The 19,120-nt window shown below is 30.5% G+C and overlaps 2 protein-coding genes across 2 annotated transcripts; one reads left to right on the top strand and one right to left on the bottom strand.

Moving 5' to 3' along the window:
* Positions 1-2,667: 2,667 nt before the first annotated feature.
* LOC110645507 (UDP-glucuronic acid decarboxylase 6) lies at positions 2,668-7,446 on the top strand. The gene is made up of 12 exons (XM_021798707.2): positions 2,668-2,858; positions 3,000-3,106; positions 3,901-3,987; positions 4,216-4,303; positions 4,926-5,017; positions 5,592-5,656; positions 5,737-5,825; positions 5,929-6,006; positions 6,094-6,187; positions 6,382-6,448; positions 6,549-6,653; positions 6,952-7,446. The coding sequence occupies exons 2-12, from the start codon at positions 3,017-3,019 to the stop codon at positions 7,135-7,137; spliced, it is 1,041 nt and encodes a 346-aa protein (XP_021654399.2). The 5' UTR covers positions 2,668-2,858; positions 3,000-3,016; the 3' UTR covers positions 7,138-7,446.
* A 1,864-nt stretch (positions 7,447-9,310) lies between these two features.
* LOC110645526 (ATP synthase small subunit 6, mitochondrial) lies at positions 9,311-10,730 on the bottom strand. The gene is made up of 3 exons (XM_021798732.2): positions 10,468-10,730; positions 10,306-10,348; positions 9,311-9,489 (listed from the first exon to the last, which is right to left on the bottom strand). Exons 1-3 carry the CDS (start codon positions 10,589-10,591, stop codon positions 9,486-9,488), a joined length of 171 nt encoding a protein of 56 aa, XP_021654424.1. The 5' UTR covers positions 10,592-10,730; the 3' UTR covers positions 9,311-9,485.
* Between the last annotated feature and the right edge of the window lie 8,390 nt (positions 10,731-19,120).

The raw sequence follows: 19,120 nt of genomic DNA, 5'->3' as shown, positions 1-19,120 counted from the left end.
TAAAATAAAATAATTAAAAATTTTAAAAAAAATTAAATATTACTGTAAAAAACGTATAACTTTTCTTAAATTTTTTTAATTTTTTATTTTATTAAATTTTAATTTAATTTTAAATTAAAAAATAATATTTATAATAAAAATATTATAATATATAATATTAAATATTATGATTTTATTTATTAAAATAATATTTATATTTTATTTAAAATATAAAATAAAATAATTAAAAAAATATTTATATTTTAAATTTATAATAAATAAAAATTTAAATTTCTCCTTGGAAGGGAAAAAAACTTCAAATAAAGAAATTATTGAAAGACTACTGCACCTAATACACAATTACACAAACCTTTACCAATGGGCTTCACTGGAGTAGTCACTGAAGATCTTAGAGCCCCAAATATCAATGCAAAAAAAGTCCGAAAAGGTGATTCAAGCCCAGTTCTCCATTGCCACGACGTTGAATTCTTAACATAAAAAGTAAAATGTCTTATATTTTATGCTACTTAACTAATCAAATTTCTATTCCAGAAAAAAATAATAATAAACAAATAATCAAATTTCTATCCTTCAAAAAAAGAAATAAAATTTCTTTATTAAAAAAAATAAAATTTCACTTTGAATATACATATTCTAATCATTCACATATTCTTTTTTTTTTGCTATATGAAAATTGAAAAAGTGCATACTTAAATTTGGTACGTGTGAGATGAATAATATGTATTTAATTAATAAATATTTCACGTTATTAAATTGAAAAAATATAAAAAAATAGATAAAATCATTCTCTCTACAATTTAAAAAAAAGTTGAATTTCTCTTTTTTTCATATTAATTTAAAAAAAAAAGAATAAAAATTTAGTAACAAAGCAAAAATGGATTCTTTAACAATGATAAATGACAGAACTCATAACAGACATCACAATGATTTAAAGTTGATGGATTAAATTATGTTTCGATGAAACCAACAAAAACTTAATCGTAATTTCTCAAAGCCTATATGATCCCACAAGCAATCAGTCAAACCATACCTATCAAACAATAATTTCCCTAATAATAAAAAGGCAAAACCATGCAAAAATAATTTTTTTCAGAAGAAAACAAAGTAAAAATAGATGGAATGTAATAGGATAATTTATAATTTAATCTCTAAATTATGATAAAAAAATAATTTAGTTTTTTCAATTTTTTTTATGTGAAATAAAATAATTTTTAATGTATATTTCTATTAATAAAATAAATTTTCTGTCAAAATTCATTGTTAATAAATTAAAAATTATAATAATTTAATCTATCAAATTTCAATTTTCCTAACAGTTTAATTCATATCATTTTAATTTTTATAATAATTTAGTCTCTTAAATTTGGTGGACAACTTTAATTATAGTTTATTAACAATAAATTTTAATAAAATAATTATTTTATTAACAAAATATATTTTATAGACTAATTTATTTCTTATAAAAAGTATAAATTATAATTTTTATTATATTTTAGAGACTAAATTATGAAATACTCAATTTAATATTGTTAGAATTATTTCTAAAATTATAATGCTAAAATTTCAATCATATAAAAAATAAAGTGAAATCAGGATCATATTCTGTCTTTTTTTTTTCTTACTTTTTGGCAAATTGAGAAATAAGAACCTCCCTCCCACTACAAATATTTGATATCCAAGAATATTTCAGTAAAATACTTATTCTAAAGTCTAAAATAAAAAAAATATATATATTTAAGTATCTATTTAGCATTCATTTGAAGGTTTCAAATTATTTTTTTAAATAAAAATATTATTTTAAATATTATTTAAAAAATAATTTATAAAAAATAATTTTATTACTTTAATATATTTATTATTAAAATTTATTAAATTTAATTTTAAATTACTTTTTAATACTCTTTTACCAATATATCTACAAATATAATTTTCTGAATATTAATACTAAACAGATCCTTAATTTGAGTTATAAATCAATCAAATTTAATTATAAATGAAATATTATAAATAAATTATTATTTAATTTGATTTATAAGTAAAAATAATGTAAAATAAATTAAAAGTTATAAGTAAAATATTTTATTTATGATTTATATATTTATTTTAAAATTATTTTTTATAGAGTAAATAAGGGGTTATATTTTTTAAATAATTTTTAAAAATATTAATATTATTTTTATTTAAATAATTATAACACTAGTTACATATTTTTTTAAGTTATTTTAATAAATTAAATTATTTTTAAATATAATTTAGTAAGATATTTAAATTATTTAAAATTAATTTTTAAATAATTTTATTAAATAATTAATTAAATATTTATAAATAATTTATAAATTAAAAAATAAATTTTAAAATAAAAATTAATCGTGGCGAAATCAAACGCCTTTAAATCAAACCATTTAGCTAAATCGCATTTAAACCTGGATTTGCGGGCTTCTTTAGTTATTAAGGTTTTTCTTTTCCGAGAAGAAATTAATTAAACACAGTAAAAATATCAAGTACGAAATTTCAGGTTTGTGCTTTTGGTTTCCAGTTCAGAGTGTGAGCTGGATAAATATGGGTTTGGTGATCTGGGGTTTGATATTTGTTATGGAGGAGCTATCATAATTGACTGACTCTATCATTACTTCTCGTAAATTTTAAGGCTTTTATATATATATATATATTTTTTTCATTAACTTGAGTTTGAAGACTCTTTTTTATCGTAATTTATTTTTTGTTTTCTAAGTAATATTTGGTGGGAAAAGTTTCGATTTTTGGACTATAAATAACAGTCTCTGATCTTTCAGTGCTGTGAATCAAAAGAGAACAAGGTCTGGTTCTGGGTCATTTTCCTTGTAGTTCATCATCATCAGGTCCCATGATATGCTCCCCTCTCTCTCTCTCTCTCTCTCTCATTATAGGATTTGTGTCTGTAAATCTGTGAACAAGATATATGTGTATTTGATCTTTGTTTGTTTAAAGGATATTCATTGATTGGGGGATGATTGTAGCAGGTGATTGAGATCTGAAAATGGCAACCAATTCGTCAAATGGGGAGCACAAAACAACAACCAAGCCACCTCCAATGCCTTCTCCCCTGCGTAACTCCAAGTTTTTTCAGGTAAGATAGCATCTTTTCAGATTGATTCCAGCATTAAGCTACTGAACTTCTGATGTTAATCATACAAGACGTTTCTTGAGGAGATTGATTTATTTTTGACTTGTTGATCCTTTTGAAAGAAAATGACTGTGTGCGTGCGGAACTTAACCAGTGAAGCGTCCCATGATTTAAAACATGTGGTGGTATAAAGTTGGAAAATTTTAGTATAGTTAGTTGTGATGGACTGGTATCTGTGCCCATCATGAGCCCAATCTAATAAAATCCCATAAGAAAAAAGAATAAAATCCCATCTGTGCCCATCATGTTTTAGTTAAATTGTTTGTGATGAGTTTTGGAAATTGATGCATTTCCCTGCCAAATTGAACCTTGTTCTTCTTAAAAAAAATGTATGCCAATTATATTATAGAAACTATTTTGAGAAAACGATTGCTTGATTTGCTTGTGAGTATGAATTTCAAAGATGAATATCATTTTTTATAGCTGAAAAGGAGTAATGAATGTTATAGACTGGCACCAAGAATTGTAGATCCTATCTATCCTGGTTACAATTACCACCTCAGATCCATAAGATCATGGAGATTTTTCCTTAATACGAGTGTTATACTTCAATTTTAGGTGGATTGAACTTAACACTTGGTTGGGCATTTGTCATCTGTCTCCAATTGCATTCTTACATTTTGCTGCCTCTTGGAAGGGGAAAAAAATTTACTTTGTTGTATAATTATATTTCTTTGCTCTTCTATTATGTGTCGATCTATACGCTCTTCAATAATGACAATCATCGTTGATGCCAGTCGAATATGAGAATTTTGGTTACTGGAGGAGCAGGATTCATTGGATCACATCTGGTTGACAAACTAATGGAAAATGAGAAAAATGAGGTACGCATATTTTCTTATTTAATCAAGGCTCAGTTAGTTTGTTTATAAGTAGTGGGCTTCCATGATCTGGCATCCTATCCTACTTTCTTTATTAAATGCTGGATAAATCAATTAATGGCAAATGTTGTATGTGCAAGTTTATCTCAGTGAAAAATGCAGCAGCTGATTTTGTAAGATTAAAAAAAGTTGATCATTTTCTTAAGCAATTTTTGTCTATATTATACTCAGGTAATAGTTGCTGATAACTATTTTACTGGATCAAAGGAAAATCTTAAAAAATGGATTGGCCATCCAAGATTTGAGCTCATCCGTCATGGTATATGTTCTTATCTTTTATTTTCTTATAAAAAATTCATCTTCTTTGAGATGCAATACTGGTTTATATATTAACTTCTATTAATTATTGCTTATTACATGAATTAAATACTCTTTAAGATATAGTTATGTACTTTTGTTATCATCCATTGCTGCGGTCTTCATCTGTCCTTTATTTCTCAGAAATATTTTTGACTTGTTTGTTCTCTAATTAGAAAGCATTATGAGATGCTGTTGAATATAGAAACCTTGCTGCTTTTTGACGATACAGAAAATATAGAAATTGTTGGTCCTGAAAATGGTCACCTAGTGTGCCTTAAATGTTTAATCCCTTGGTTGCAAGCTCAAGGCATAGTATCAGACCAGACTTGGCACTTAACTGCATTCTAAATTTAAGTAGGATAAAATGTTTTATATAATGATATTAGGGGAGCAAAAGCATTACTGGAAGAGAAAGAGAAGGGAATTTTTTTTTTTTAAGGGGGGGGTTGGGTGGGGGTCATGCATGATGTTTCAAATGAGCCTTACTCACCACTATCATCAAAATTTCCTGTTGCCTTTGATTTCTTTTGCAGTTTCACAGTTCTGATTTGGATAAATTGTGTATTTTTGTTTCTTACTAGATGTCACGGAGCCATTGTTGATTGAGGTTGATCAAATTTACCATCTTGCATGCCCTGCTTCTCCCATTTTCTATAAATATAATCCTGTAAAGGTGTGTGAACATGCGATCAATTTTTATTCAGTATGTTATGTTATTTTGTATTTTTCCATATACTTTGCTATGGATCATCCAACTTGTAAGATTGAACAAAATTGCTTACTAGTTCTTTGCTCTCTACCAATTGCACATCTAGGAAGTGTCTTTTGCCACTTTCACTGTCCTATTTGGCCCTTGTATTCAGAGTGCCATCGATAACTAAAGGGTAATTATGTCCATAAACAATCCTTAGATCAGACGAACATAAAGTTTGTCATTATCTCCCCTGCCAATCTAGGGTTGTATTTTGAAACTTACTGTCAGTTAAATTATGAAGCCTGAGCATCATCTTTTACTTGTTTTTGGGATGCATTCAACTGAGAGTTGGTGTATGATGTCATAATCTAAGTGCAATTTGTAGCTCTAGGTCATGAAAGCAGCAGCGCTAAGCTTCATGATTTTTTATGATGCATAACATGGCTCTCATGTAGTTATTTCACCTACTTAGGTGTTACATGCATGTTTACATGTAGAATTATTTAGCAGACTTCAAGCTTATCTAACTTGGGAATACATGATATCCCGACAGACAATAAAAACAAATGTGATCGGCACACTGAACATGCTGGGTCTTGCCAAGCGAGTTGGAGCAAGGTTAGGGGATTTGATTACAAATTTGTCATTTTTACTAAAATCAATGACTATATGTACTCATTCATAATATTGTTAAGCAGAATTTTGCTCACATCAACTTCAGAGGTATATGGTGATCCTCTAGTGCACCCTCAGCCAGAGAGCTACTGGGGTAATGTTAATCCTATCGGTATGTTCGCCCCTTGCTCAAAACCAGAATCTCTTGTATTTTTTGCTGGTATAATAAGATAACTGTTATTTAAGCATCAAGTTCATTCTCTTTTGTATTTTAGGGGTTCGGAGCTGCTATGATGAGGGAAAGCGTGTGGCTGAGACCTTGATGTTTGATTATCATAGACAGCATGGGATAGGTAAACATTGACTTTATTCCTCCATCGTGAAAAATTTTCCTGGGTGCCAATTTTTTTGACACGCTATTCTATGTTTCTTTGTGTTAGAAATTCGCATTGCTAGAATTTTTAACACATATGGACCACGCATGAATATAGATGATGGGCGTGTTGTTAGCAATTTCATTGCTCAAGCACTTCGGTAAGTCCTTGTGCATTATCATAACTTTTATGGTGTTTTAATGTAAAAGTGGCTCCATTTGTTGGGAAAATAATCATATGGGAGGCCTTTCTTGCTGTAAACCCTGAATTCTTTGTTTTCTAACTTCAGACCAGTTAATTAATTGGATATCAATGCTCTAGCGTTGATTTACACCTGTATTTTGTACTTTGTAGTGGTGAACCGTTAACAGTCCAAAAGCCTGGAACTCAAACTCGCAGTTTCTGTTATGTTTCTGACATGGTGAGCAGAATATATAATATCATTTGCTTAAAATCACAGGTGATATTCATATGATGAGTTTTTACTAAGTCTGTCTAATTGTTTGTTCAATATGTACCAGGTTGATGGCCTCATTCGACTCATGGAAGGAGAGGACACTGGGCCAATCAACATTGGAAATCCAGGTGAATTTACCATGATTGAACTTGCCGAGAATGTGAAGGAGGTACGTGTCGATTTTGCTCCTGTTTTTCTCCCTGCCAATGTATCTATTGCTAAGTAGGCCACATCATAAAAATGGATAAATATTGTGGAAGCAATCTCATTGCCACATTTGTGCTAGTAACAAGTAATGAGTCTCTGTTCTTCCTTGGGGATTCAAGCTTATTCTGAGAATGAGAATCTGTAACTGCACATAACACAATTATATATATCCTGAGGCCAATAAGCATATTCCTGGACTCATTGCAGTTCAAACTTTAGTTGTTGACAATTAAAATGTTTTTGATGGTGTGATTTTTTAGCTTATCAATCCTAATGTGGAGATAAAGATGGTGGAGAACACTCCTGATGATCCAAGACAGAGGAAGCCTGACATCACAAAGGCAAAGGAATTGCTGGGTTGGGAACCAAAAGTCAAGTTGAGAGACGGCCTTCCTCTTATGGAGGAGGACTTCCGGCTGAGGCTAGGAGCCCCCAAAATGAAATGATTTAACCATCACTGAAATTGATGATGAGCAGTGTCAAAATTCTTGCATGTCATCAATCGGAGTTTCTTCTCCATGATTTTACCCTTGCCTATGCCCTTATTGTCATGTGACAGGAAATAAATGGTGATGAATATCACCTGTTTCCTTTCTTCCTACAATTATCAATACTTCAGAAGCTTTTATATAGGCATTTACTATTAATATAAACTCTTTTTTTTATTTTATTTACTTTTTTTGTCCCCTTCAATTGCTACGTTTTATTACCCTAAATTTTGATGAGACTCCAATCAATAAATAGATATTTTTGTATTTTTTTTTTAGTCTTAATGCCTTCACTTCCTATTAATTTGTCTTTAGACGGCACGCAAGCTAATGCCTATTGGTAAACCCATTTCTCAATTTAGGTGGAAAAATACTTTTTTAAATATATTAATTAGATAATATTAAAATTAAATTCGACAAATTTCGATCATATGATCCAAAATAGTTTGAGAAAATTTTTTTTTTTATGATATCTAAAATATTTAAAAAAATAATAATTTTAACTCTCCAACATCAATACAAACATTAAATTTGATTAATAATTTTAATACTTAAACTTTATTAATATTCATCTTAAACTATTTATATTTACTTCAAATTCAATTATTATTTTAGTTTTATATATTTTAATTAATAATTTATATTTTAAAAATTTATAAAATATTTAAATTTTATTTACTAAAATATAATATTAGATATTTATAAATATTATAAAATATATATTATATTTAATTATTTATTTATATAAATAAATTTAGATATTAAATATTAAATATATAAAACTCAAATAAAATCCGAATTGTATATAAAAATCTTTTTTTTAACTCATTTTAAATCTAATTATATATTATTTATACTCATCCTATCAATAATAATATTTTCTTTGTTCCTAACTTTCCCTCTTACAAAATAGCAGTCTTTGGATGTGATAATTTATATTTACACTATTCATAATCTGAATTTGAAATAGTAGTTAATTAACACGCTTCACTCCTTCAAAATGTTCCCATTTAGTAATTACCAAATAAATAAAATGACTTTTTTTATGGATAGAACAAAACGAAATCACCATCAACAAACAGCTGAAGTTCTTTCCAATGAAATGTTATCGCCAAATGATCAGCACTTGTCATATTTTGTGCGTTGATGAACAAAAACTGCCTTGCTAATGGATTTTATGCACCATATAGCAATTGATACCTAGCGTAAGTATAATGGTATCTATTCTTTTTTTTGTTTTTTAATTGCTACCAAAGCATTACAAGGGCCTCGGGCAATTCTTAAAATCATTTACATATTACAAATTGGCATCTGGAACCAATTTCAGCATCATTACAAAAAGCAAACAAAACACTATGTTATGAGGCACTCAGATTCCACGCCTCAATTAAGGAATTTTTTTTTTACTGAAAAAAGAATGGCCCACTTGATTAAGCTCCTCTGTGGCCGCTTGAAAGTTGAGAGCAATTCGCAAATCAGACTGGAAAGTTGCCGTCAAAGACCGCTGAAAGCTAGTCGGCTGGATAGCAAAGCTCCATAAGACAAACTAGAATGCAACCAACCACCGCAGAGAAACAGCTTAGATCTCCTAGAAGAACAGAGGTGGCTAACCCAAAGAACTCACTAAACTTGTTTCACACTGAGGCATCGTGTTTTTAAATTTACTTTTTAAGAAACCCCATTGAAAAAAATATTATTTTCTCAATAGAAACTCAAACAACAATGTCAAACAAGCTCCTAAAAAGGCTGCAATACCTTATTGAAGATGGCAAGAACAAAATGGAGACCAATTAAAGAGAGGCAAAGAGCTTACATTATATTAGGAATACCTAAAAGGGTATGATTTTGTCTACAAAATTCAGTCCCCGAACAATCATAGTGTGACTGGTGCTTTAAAGGCTTCAAAAAAATTGGATCAGAGTAAAATTACAGATCTCTTGATAATTTAAGATGAAATATTACATAGCCTCTTTAAGGGTTAATGTGTTGTGCTTCACAAGGTCATGCCAAAGTGATTCAAAACATTGTAATTCCAAATGACAAATTCCCACAAAAGCAAAATATCAAACCATCTGGTCTTGGTTTTCTTTGCCCCCAAGATAATTAATTCAACCACAAAAGGTAACAGTCATCCAATAAAGGTGTTCAATGTTATTCAAGTAAAAAAGCAAGTTACTGATTGAAAAAATCACATTTGGAGTATCTATAACATCTCTCCTGTTATTATAGACCAAGAAAACAGAGCAAATCTATTTCTTTTCCTGCAATGAGTGGTACACTGCTGATAACTTTGTTGGGTTTCCAATTCATCTGCAAGACATTAAACCATGAAGCAATGTCATAAAACAACTTGTGTAAATCTGCCAATAAAATGCCCACAAATCATTGAGACTCTGAACTCCTGAACTTCCCAGAAAACTAATCCTATTTGACTAATACAATAGGACAGATTAAGAACAACAATGACATTTACCACATCCCAGAAGAACCCAAATACCATTCAAAAGGTAGCACTATTAATAATTACCAGTTGCAGATCACAATGAAAACATGAATCTATCTAAATAGTCAATGTGGATCCATAATCACAACAATGTCAAACACAACTAATACAACACATTAGCATATGATTGCACCAATTTAAAAACGAAACTTCATGTGGATGCACATTCACACGATGGCCACAAAGCCACAATTGTAACACAGCAAACACAAAAAGAAAAAAAGATTATAAAACCCAGCAAGTCACAGGCTCGCTGAATATGGATAAGTCCTACAAATACATATCCTAATACCAGTGGCTTAAAGTGATCTACTCTATCTTGGCAGTATAACCATTCAATTTCAATTTCTTTGTTTTATAGAGAATTGGGCACAAAACGTTGGGTTCCACTTACATCAAACAGAAAAACAAAACACTAAATTTAAGGAAAGGAATCATTGTGATTATTATAATTCTAGTTTTGAAAATCTATGCATGCTTTTAGCTACAAGTATGAATATTTGAGCCCCTTTCTGACCCTTAAATCCTAATTCCCACATTGGAAAATTTCAAGTAAAATCGTAAAATTTCCATACATATTCTAACAATAAATTGACTCTAGGGTTTTGAAATTAGAAATGTACCTCTTGTGCCTCTGGACGAAAGGTGAATTTTTCGCATCCTCCTCTGCAAATCATTAACAGGCAAATCCGATCAAATTGTAGGGATTTTTTAAATCATCACACGAAAACACATACAGACTCGCAAAGAACAAAGAAAATGAAACGTAGATCAAGATGCGATACCTGTAAGGCCAAGAGAGAACTTGGTGATGAGGGCTCCAGTTACGGCAAAGCCGACCAGGAACGGCCAGTTCCTATTGAACTCTCGCTTGAAGAAGACGGGCCACGGATCGAACCACCTAGGCATCTTTTCTCTCTTCTCTTTGGTCAGCCTCTCTCTACTTCTTATGATGGTTAGCGGCTCCGGGCAGCAAGATTTGTAGGATAGGTAAATAAAGTCTCGTTATCGTCGGATTTCACTTTAGCCTAGTTTCGAGGGATAGAAGAATGGTACGGCTTGTGATTTACTCTATTGGTAAATTGGATTAGATGTTAGTCGGCCCTGGATATTGGGCTCACTAAACTGGGCCTGCCTGGTGCTCTGGTTCCATAAAATTTCTGAGTGAGTCATGTGGGTCTTATAATAATCATAATATATTTCTTTTTAAATTAATTTTAGCCCTTAAATAAATTAAACTTAAATGATTGAAATTGAAAATATTGAATTAAAATATAATTTTACATAAATGTTTACATTTTTTTACAAATAAGTATTTTTTTGTATTCATATATAGCTTATTTTTTAAATTTTCAAATAATTAAACTAATATTTAAATCCCTTATTTAAAAAAAAAACACTATGAGAATATAACAAAAGAAAATTCTTTTTATTGTCATTACTACTACTACGATTTTTTTATTTTTTTTTTTTAGAGATTGAGTGAATTGGGATTTGACACCTGCTAGATAAGTGATAGATTTTTAATTATTGGATCAAATCAGATTAAACCTTTAAAATTGAATAAAAAAGAAGAAAAAAATTATATTTACATTATGTTTGTAATGAAGGAAGAAAAATAATTAGAGTAAAATAAAGAAAATATCAATAATCAGGGAAAAATAACTTTTTATTCTCTTTTGAATATAGAAAATAAAATATTGGATGGAAAGTTTTTTTTTTGTAATAAATAATAACATTATAATTTTATCTTTAAATTAAAAAAATAAAAATAATAAAAAAAAAACTATTGAAGAATTATGGAATAGGTAATATGATGTGTCTTGGCCCAAAAACTATATATGCATATTTCACCCATGAGTGCATAATATATATATATATATATATATATAATTATGCGCAAGAATCTTTTAAGATTGTCAACAATCTACTCATATTCCTATAACAGTAAGTTGAGATTATGTAGCTTATAATTAAGGAATTATGGAAATTAATTGTGGCATAACAGGAGATTTAACTTATGAGAAAAAAGTGAATTTATGCCTGCTTTTCCATAACCTACGGGAATAATAAGAAAAGAGGTTTGTTTTCTATAAAGGGATGTTCTTCTCTAAAAGAAAAAAAATCTCTCTTTTTCTGGAGTTTCACTATTGTTAAGATACATTTAGATTGTGAAAATAGTATATAATTCATTTATAATATAATGTGATTATATATATGGCTATGTGATGTAAGTTGGATTATATTTTATGCATGTTTATGCGCTTAGATCTTGGTTTTAATATTTCAATATTGTTATCAGAGCATGTAAATTTGTTTTTCATAACTTTTTATAATATTTGATATATCAAAGTATGATATATATTTGATCTGAAATTTTATTTTTTCTGTTCTATAATTTTTTTTTTTTTTTTTGCAAACATGATTGATGATCCTACTTTGAGATATTATATCTTCATGTGTGATTATGGTTAGGATTCATTTTTAATCCATAAAAAAATTGAATATTGCAAGCTTTCCAAAGGTACCTTATTTGCGTAATTTAGACTTAAATTGAGAAAGTTATGGCTTCTCAAAATTGCTAAAGACTAACTAAAATTGGATAAAAAATTTTCCTTTTTTTTTTTTTGAACTGCAATAGTCTTGCATTAAAGCCCAAAGAAGGGCAAATAGCTACATAGTCCAGATCCATGAAAATACAATTAAGCCCATACAACATCAATCCCTATTACCCAAAACCCAATACCACGTAGCAGAAACAGGTACAGATCACCGTCGACGTTGGGGAGAGAAGAAGGGATCACCTAAGACAAAGCAGGAGAGACCCAACTTGCTTTGCAAACTTCCGTAGAAGCCAAACAAAGCCCATCGGGTCACAAATGTAGTAACACTGTAACATCTCCAGGGGCAGCAACAAGCAGAACTTGGACGCTCAGAGGGAGAAGGAGCAAAGTCATGGCGTTTCAGTCTTTCATAGCCATGAGGTGCCGGACTGCAAGCTTCTGAGCTCATCGGGACCAAAGGACAAATCCTCCTTATTTGCACCCTCACCACTACCATGCGAATCTAAGCCTCATCTTAGCGAAAGAAGACGGCGACCTACACAGAGAAAGTAGCTGCTCCCAAATAGCGAGACTCCTGCACTGCCTAAACATAACAAACACAGTTCCAAGAAGAAAGTTTCAAATATACATTGATCTGTAAAAGCGGAGGAAAATAAACAACCCTCTCTCAATTCCAAGCTCCTCCACCAAAAGAACAAAAACTATACAACCCCACCAAATGTGGGGAGGGACGACCACATCCAGTAGGGAAGCTGAGGGCGAGCTTCCCTGCCCAAAAGGGCGAGGAAAACCACCCTCACGGTGGAAACTTAAGGGACTCTCAAAACCAGTGAAGAAAACCAGGGGCTCTCAATTGAGAGAAGAATTTTTCCTAAGATAGGGTTAAAGATGACGCATTCTAGTTTATCCCAATTTCAGCCCAAGGGTATGCATGTCCAAACATCTAGTTAGAGCTTTTGTTTATGAACACTAAACTTTTCATCATATTCAGAATACCCAAAAACCTCCCATTAGAAATTTTTCTGTGGCCAACGACAACCATATTGTCGGTGCGTGGCTTACACACGCTTCGTCCAGCGCGGCACATGCATCTCAGCTACTGGAGCTAGGCTTGGTGTGTGCTGGGCCTGGCACGTAGAGCAGCCCAACGATGCACGCTGGTCTGTCTACGTGCAGGGCCCAACCCACCATCTACTGCGCCAAGTCCATTTGAAAGCCTTCCCTAGGTTCGCACCAAACGACAGGTCATTTTGGACCTATCCATAATTTTTTTTCCTCTTGTTTTTTTAAAAAAACATATAAATAAAAATTAGTTCTAACTTAAAAATTTTATATTAGTGATAAAAAAATAAAATCTTTTTTGGAATATAAAAAAATTATTTATTAATTATTTTTTTATAAAAAACTAGAAAAAATAATAAATATTTTTTTGAAAATTTTTTTTATATATCACTAATAATAATAATAAATTTTGTTTTATTATTATATACATCAGTTTTGTGTGAAATGATATTTTTTACAATAATAAATGTGTTTTATTATGATGTGCATCATTTTTATGTGAAATGATATTTTTCTTAATAATAATAAATTTGTTTTATTATTATGTATATCATTTTTATGTAAAATGATATTTTTTATAATAATAAATTTTGTTTTGTTATTATGTGTATTTTTTTATGAAAAATATTTTTTTGAACTTATTTTTACATCTGTATTTATTACAGATCATGGTGCAAACTGTGCGAACACCTAGCAGGATTCTGACTGTCCAACAGAGGGACAAAGTCAATGGAATGATCAATGACTTAATTAGTCATCAACTAAACCCTATTAGTTACAATGATGAAATGATTTATTTGGTGAATCATATTATCAAAATTAATGGATTAATTCGGAGTATTATATTGGAAGGTGGTCTTTTGCAAGAACATGAAAGACATATGGCTTTAAGGGAAACTCTAGTTACTCAATTCAAGGGTAATTCTAGATGTGGTGCAAACTAAATGAAGGCAATAATGATCATTACAAAATTCCTTGTGCTGGAATTTATTAGGAGGAGGCTAATTGGGTAGCTATGAAGACTGCCAATTCTTCTCTAGGACTATCAATTCGTGATAGCAAGAAGAAAAACCTAATGGGGAAATTACTATCTAATGGTTTGATGTTAATGCTTTCAGTATTGAATATCTATAACTATGCTAAATATTTTAGTATAGATATTTAAAAAGAAATATATATAATAAATTAAAGCATCTTTTTATTATAATGTTGATTCATTGTGTTATTTATATATGTATTCTTGGATATATTATTTATTTTATTTATATATGGTAATTAAAATATTATTTTTGAATTTTTTTTAATAAAAAAATTGGTACCTTACATTATTAATTATGTTTATTTGTATCACGAATTAGGACCTTATATGATGATTGAGAATATAGTAAACTTTTGACTCTAAACCTAATGTGAGATATTTATAGACATAATTAATTAATGATAAGCTTAGATCTATATATTTTAAGAATTCAATTAATGTTTAAAAGTTATCTCTATACAGAACCTAGTGTTCAGAAATGGCTTCAACTACTAAACATATTATTGCTGAACTCAACAAAGGTGAGAAATTGAATGGTGATAATTACGAGATTTGAAGTATGAAAATCTAATATGTGCTGGAAGAACAAGAGGTTCTTGAGACTCTAAACCTTAGTATAAATGTTCCTAAAGCTACAGATATGGCCCAACATGTGAAGGACCATGAGGTATATGATGTTTGGAAGAAAAAGAATTCCCTAGCTCGAATTATGCTATTAAGTAGCATGGATGATGACATAATGCGGGAAATTAAAAAGTATGACCTAGAGAAGGACATGAGGTCTGCGCTAAAGGAAAATTTTGGAGGCACGTCGGTTGCCAAACTAAGGGCTCTCACAAGCAAGTTTGACACATATAAGAAACGCCCTGAACATATATGAAAAAACATATGAGGGTGATGTCAAACATGGTGAATGAGCTTAAGGATGCTGATCATACTCTCACTGATGAATAATAAGTCCAAGTTGTGATACGTTATTTACCTAATAGTTGGAAACCCATGAAGATGCACTTGATTCATAATGTTAACATCAAAAACTTAGAAGATGCTATTCGCCACCTTGAGGTAGAAGAGGAACAACTTGGTTCTGATAAGCCAAGTACTAATGTGTACATCTTGAGTTCTAGCTCATAAGGTCCTAAGGGACAAAAGCGAAAACATCAAGGTGGGTTTCAATAAGGGAAAGGTAAAGGAAATGCCAATAAAAAGCCTAAGTATAATAATGCTGGAAAAGGGAAAGGTCCCTTTAAGAAGAAAAAGAAGAATGTTGCCATGGTGAAATGCTACAACTGTGGAAACAAAGGACATTTTGCGAGAGATTGCACCGAGCCTAAAAGGGTAAATGACCTTTTTAACTCTTATAAGTGTTATTAATGTTTCCAATTCTGTTTTTCTAACTGAATCTAATCCTTTGTGGACTGTAGACTTAGGTGCAATAGACCACATAGCAAAAGACAAGGATGCCTTCGTGGAATTCTGACATCTTCCAAATAGAGTAAGTGGATTTATATAGGAAACGACTCTAAAGTAAAGGTGAAAGGGATTGGCACTTGCAAGTTGATCATGTGTGGTGGTCAAACTCTTTTCCTACATGATGTGTTATATACTCTAGAAATACATCGAAATTTAGTATCAGTATTGGTTTTACTTAAGCTTGGTTTCAATATAAACTTTCATTAAAATGGTGTTAACTTGTCCTTGGGAACAAGTTATTATGGTTTTAATTTTTTTATAAATGGTTTAATTGTCTTGGATATTATTCATGACATAAATAATAATGTGTGTTTTTCCTTACATATATCTTCTGTTAATAATATGGATGATATGACTACTTGGCATGCTAGACTTGGTCATATTAGCCAATAAAGAATGCAAAGGTTAAGTAAAGAGAGCTTACTAAGTGATGTTAGTAAGGTGAAATTGTTCACTAGTGAACAATGCTTAGCAGGAGCAAGGAAACCTTTTAGGAAAGGAATTAGAGCTGATTATCCATTACAACTAATTCACTCTAATATTTGTGGTCCGATGAATGGAAGGGCTAGGCATGGGGCATATTAATTCATCACATTTATAGATGATTATACTCATTTTAGTTATGTCTATTTGATTTCTCATAAATCCAAAGCTTTGAGTTGCTTCGTAAAATACTTAAATCTTATTGAAATTCAACTAGATAGGAAAGTTAAGGCTTTAAGAACCGATCAAGGAAGAGAATCTCTATCTAATCAATTCAAAGAATTATGTGATGAAAAAGGAATAGAAAGACAATTGACTATTCCTAGCACTCTGCAATAAAATGGTGTAGCGAAGAGACGTAATAGAACTTTGCTTGAAATGGTTAGGTCGATGATGGTAGAAGCAAATTTGTCTATCACCTATTAAGGTGATGCACTTTTGACTGCTACATTTATACTTAAGTGTGTGCCTTCTAAATCAGTTACTTTCACTCTATATGAGTTATGGACAACACATAAACTGGACTTAAATGTCTTAAAACCTTGGAGTTGTGCTGCTTATGTTCATGATCCTTCCCATAAGTTTGGAAAACTTAGTCTAAGGGAAAAGAAATGTATCTTTATAGGATATTCTAAACAATCCAAGGGATATGTGTTTGTTGGAGAGCAAGATAATGGATATGTAACTAAGTTCAAATCATGAAATGTTATATTCTTAGAGAATGAATTTCCTAAGTAAGAGGAGATAAGACAAAACTTTTCTCTATACGAGACTCCAGATCAAGATATTTTGGCAATGCCAAGTCAATTGGAATCACTTCCGAGTGGGGGTAATATGAGCAACAATGAGTTAGTTTCAAACGAAGCTCAATTAAACCCAAAAGTGACTCCACCAACGATTCTTGATCTGAGTGGGAGTACCATAAACATAGATGATTCAATGTGTTAATCTCAGCTCTACAGATTAAATCGAAAGAGCATTCCCAGTCATCATTTTGAGATTAAAGGGGAAGCATTTATGGTCACTCTAGATGATGAAAAGCCTAGAAATGTAAATGAAGCTCTTACATACCTGGCTAAAGAAAAGTGGATTAAAGCGATGGAAGAAGATATGGAATATATGAAATTAAACCAGGTTTGGGAACTAGTAGATTTACCAATGGGACATAAGGATAGTGGGAACAAATGGGTTTCAAAATTAAGCATAAAGCTTATGGAAGTATCGAAAGATACAAAGCTCATCTAGTAGCTAAGGGATATACACAACAGGAAGGGATGGATTATAAAGAAGCTTTTTCACCAGTTGTATGTTTTACCTCGATAAGATTAATTTTAGCTATTATGGCTAATTTGGACCTTAAATTATATCAAATGGATATAAAAACTACTTTTTCTCAATGGAAAACTATAAGAGGAGATCTATATGCAACAGCCTATAGGTTTTATAAAAGAAAACCAAAAGCATAAAGTGTGTTGGCTTTTGAGGTTGATTTATGGTCTAAAACAATCTTTAAAGCAATGCTATATTAGATTTCATAAGGTAATTATGTCATATGTTTTCATTATGATTGATGAAGATCGTTGTGTAGATACCAAAAGATTTAATGACAAATTTTTAATCTTATCCTTGTATGTAGATGACATAATAATAGCTCAATTCTATTAAAGGATGGTTGTCATCTAATTTTGAGATGAAAGATATGGGTGAGGCTGCATATATCATTAGTGTTAATATTTCAAGAGATCGCTCTAAAAGGTTACTATCTCTTACTTAAGAATCATACATCAAGAAAATTCTTGAGCGATTTCATATGCAAGATTGTAAACCCAATAGATACTCCCATTTCAAAGGCAAGGTTTTAAGCCATAAGTTATGTTGTAAGACTCCACAAGAAAGTGAGAAAATGAAGAATGTTCCTTATGCGAGTGCAGTTGGAAGTCTTATATATATAATAATGTGTACAAGGCCAGACATTTACTATACAGTTGCCATGGTGAGTAGATATCAGTCTCACCTAGGACAAGCGCACTAGAAAGCAGTGAAGAGGATACTGAGGTATCTTAAAGGCATAGTTGATTGCTCACTATGTTATCAAGGAAAAAATTGGAACTGAGAGGTTATACCAATGTTGAGTGGGAAGGAGATTTAGATGAGAGAAAATTCACCTTACGATTTGTTTTCTTTCTAAATGATGGGGCTACATCATGGAGTAGTAAAAAGCAATCTTGTATAGCTTTGTCTACTATGGAAGCAAAATTTATAGCATTCTATACTATTGTACAAGAAGTTGTTTGGTTAAAACGATTCACTTGGGTGTGTTTTGATACTACTATAAAACTTGTGACATTATATTGAGGTATCTAAAAGTGGCATTTTCTATAAAGTATTAAAACATTTAGTAAATATTAAAACTAGTTAATAGTTTTAGTCCATTTTAGTTAACATTTATTCAAGATTTGGCTAAACATGAAAATTAAATACAAATCATGCATTGTGAGATTTTAAATAGACTTTTTTTAAGGCTTACTAGTATGGAACTCTAACTTCACTCACATACCACATTTTGGTCATTCAACTTGTTGGTTTTGGTCATTTTCAAAGATTTGACAAAACTTCTTCATAAAAAATCCTTTATTGTCTTAAGTGTATTCTCATTTTTGGATCACCTCAATCTCAATAATTTGAATGGGTTAATGTCATAATTTGGGGTGATGTTCTTCATGAAAGTTTTAAATCTATATCTCCTCTTTCAAATAGGTCAAACATGTCATTTATACATTTCTAATTATAATATGTTTATATTACTAAATATTAAAA

The sequence above is a fragment of the Hevea brasiliensis genome, chromosome 6 (assembly GCF_030052815.1).
Source record: "Hevea brasiliensis isolate MT/VB/25A 57/8 chromosome 6, ASM3005281v1, whole genome shotgun sequence".
In the NCBI taxonomy this organism is placed as follows: Eukaryota; Viridiplantae; Streptophyta; class Magnoliopsida; order Malpighiales; family Euphorbiaceae; genus Hevea; species Hevea brasiliensis.
This window is presented reverse-complemented; position numbering and strand designations above follow the sequence as displayed.

Coding starts and splice junctions, on each gene's coding strand:
- LOC110645507 (XM_021798707.2), top strand. CDS start 3,017: ATGGCAACCAATTCGTCAAATGGGGAGCACAAAACAACAACCAAGCCA. Junction 5,826..5,928: donor GGGTAATGTTAATCCTATCG/GTATGTTCGCCC, acceptor TTTGTATTTTAG/GGGTTCGGAGCTGCTATGAT. Junction 6,654..6,951: donor TTGCCGAGAATGTGAAGGAG/GTACGTGTCGAT, acceptor GTGATTTTTTAG/CTTATCAATCCTAATGTGGA.
- LOC110645526 (XM_021798732.2), bottom strand. CDS start 10,591: ATGCCTAGGTGGTTCGATCCGTGGCCCGTCTTCTTCAAGCGAGAGTTC. Junction 10,349..10,467: donor GTTCTCTCTTGGCCTTACAG/GTATCGCATCTT, acceptor AATGATTTGCAG/AGGAGGATGCGAAAAATTCA.